At 52.8% G+C, this 2,330-nt stretch overlaps 1 protein-coding gene across 1 annotated transcript in view; it reads left to right on the plus strand.

The window, feature by feature from the left end:
• The first annotated feature begins 241 nt into the window (after positions 1-241).
• RACK1 (receptor for activated C kinase 1) overlaps positions 242-2,330 on the plus strand; it is a 4,619-nt gene continuing 2,530 nt past the window's right edge. The window contains exons 1-3 of the mRNA XM_007460952.1: positions 242-456; positions 1,467-1,638; positions 2,161-2,308. Of these exons, the coding sequence (XP_007461014.1) occupies positions 348-456; positions 1,467-1,638; positions 2,161-2,308 (429 nt within the window). The 5' untranslated portion in view covers positions 242-347. The remainder of the gene's footprint in view (positions 457-1,466; positions 1,639-2,160; positions 2,309-2,330) is intronic.

Here is a 2,330-nt window from a genome sequence, read left to right on the forward strand (position 1 = left end):
TAGACCTCATGCTCCAACCGTGAGGAGGCTTTTTTAAATATTCGGGCGTGTTGGTTTCGGAATGTATTTGTAAGGTGTTGCCAAATTATGTTGCGCGGCGGAGGAGACCATGAGATCTTCTTATTTTACATCCCACCGTGCACTACATAGCGCCACCATCTTGAGCAGAAGTGAATTATAGGAGGGCGCCATTTTACTCGAGAGGGCGGATATTTCCGGTTCCGGCGCGGAGCGGCTCGCTCTTTTTCTCCGCAGGGCCGCGGCAGGAACGTGTGTCTGTGGGTTGTCTCTCTGAGCTATCCAGTTCCATCCTTGTCGCTGCGGCGACAGCCGCACCCGCCGCCGTCATGACTGAACAGATGACCCTTCGTGGCACCCTCAAGGGCCACAACGGCTGGGTGACCCAGATCGCTACCACTCCGCAGTTCCCGGACATGATACTGTCCGCCTCTCGAGGTATGGCTGAGGTGCCAGGTAGAGGATTGAGGGGTAGGGGGCGTTGCGCGCGTCGCATGACTGGGCCCGTGGGCCGGGAGGTGGGGTGTGAGTTGACCCCTGCCTAGGTGTCAGCACGGCAAAACCCATGAGGCGTCCCCACTTTGCAGACTCCGAGACACGGATGGCTACCAGGAGGGTTGCACGGTTGGGGGCTTTTTTAAAATCTCTGGCCCCCTAACCTGCGTGTGTGGCTGTGTGCCCAGGAGCCTACGGGTCGGGCGGCGCGGTGATGACCCCAACATGCCATCTGAGTGCCCATGCTGAAACCCAGAGGCTGTTTCTGAGCTGCCGCCCGGCTGTCTACTCGGTGGGAACTGGGGGGACTCCACGGAGAACCTCGTGACACCAGTCTCACGGCTAACCCGGGTCTGCCCATTCTGCTCTGGGTTTTTCTTATTCACTGTGTACCTGGTTTCCTTTGGAGACTTCTTGGGCCTTGTGTTTGCGCCCACGCTATTTAAAAATGGATCATCTAAGGCTAGGATCATGTCTGGCACTTAATAAGAAAGCTTGTTGAGTGGAACACGTTGCAGGGAAAGCACGCAGTCCTGTAGCGCCTAAAGTGACTTCTAATTCCAGCACTTCTTGCAGCCCTCAACAGTAGTCTCTGGAGGCCCACAGCTAGTCTTCCCACACCCAGGCTGCTGTGTTCATGCATTAGACCTCAGAAAATACTTAAAATAGACCTTGAATTGGTCTGAATCTCCAAAAGGGGCATCCATAACCTGGTAAAGTTCCTCACACCTGAGTTAAATTCTCAGGGTACCACTTAGCTCTACTTGACTCTTGAATAGAGAGTCACTTGGATTTGACTAGTAACTGCACTCATAGCCCGTAGTTCCCCTACCCCCTAAATGCCCTTAATTTATCTTGTGAGCCCACCAGTCAGCTTGAGGCATTATCCAGTAGGTCAGAGGGTGGGCTGTGGGGTTTCTCACTAGGTTTTCTTTTGTTTTACCTGCCCTTAGACAAGACCATCATCATGTGGAAGCTGACCAGAGATGAGACCAACTACGGTATCCCACAGCGTGCTCTTCGGGGTCACTCCCACTTTGTTAGTGACGTGGTCATCTCCTCGGATGGCCAGTTTGCCCTCTCAGGCTCCTGGGATGGAACCCTTCGCCTCTGGGATCTCACAACGCAAGTAGCTGCTCTGGGGCACTGGGGGAAAGCTGGGTAGATAATATCTGGAAGTGGTTTCCCAGGGGTGATTGGGTTCATTGTAGGAACTATAAGGCAGAGAATACCTGGAGAAGATAGTTGTGGTTGTTTGGCCACCCTCCTTGTTTTTAATGTTCTACAGAATTGCTGAGGAGTGGTCTGGCTGAGCAGTTTTATCAGATATTGCACTTGGGAGTAGGCAAAGTTTGACTGTGTTGTGTGCTGGTAGCTCAGTCTTTGGATGGTCAGGCATAACGGGGGATCCTGGTGATGAGAGGTGACATTGTCAGCCAATCCCCACATGGGAGTGAGGACATGTCCTGCAATTCTGAAGGGATTCTCCAGCATATTCTCAGCCAGGGGCCTGCTGTTATCAAAGCCATGTCCAGGGTTGTGAGTGATGCCGCTCCACTGGGAGAGGAACCAGGCCAGGGAAACAGTCTGACTGTGTAAAAATGTTTGCAGAGTCAGTCTAGAGAGTAACCACGTCCTTCCTCTCAGGGGCACCACCACGCGCCGATTTGTAGGCCATACCAAGGATGTGCTGAGTGTGGCCTTCTCTTCTGACAACCGGCAAATTGTCTCTGGCTCCCGAGATAAAACCATCAAGCTATGGAATACTCTGGGTGTATGCAAATATACTGTCCAGGTAAAGTGAAGGCACGTGTAGG

This window comes from Lipotes vexillifer, unplaced genomic scaffold, assembly GCF_000442215.2.
Source record: "Lipotes vexillifer unplaced genomic scaffold, Lipotes_vexillifer_v1.1 scaffold469, whole genome shotgun sequence".
NCBI classification, from domain to species: Eukaryota; Metazoa; Chordata; class Mammalia; order Artiodactyla; family Lipotidae; genus Lipotes; species Lipotes vexillifer.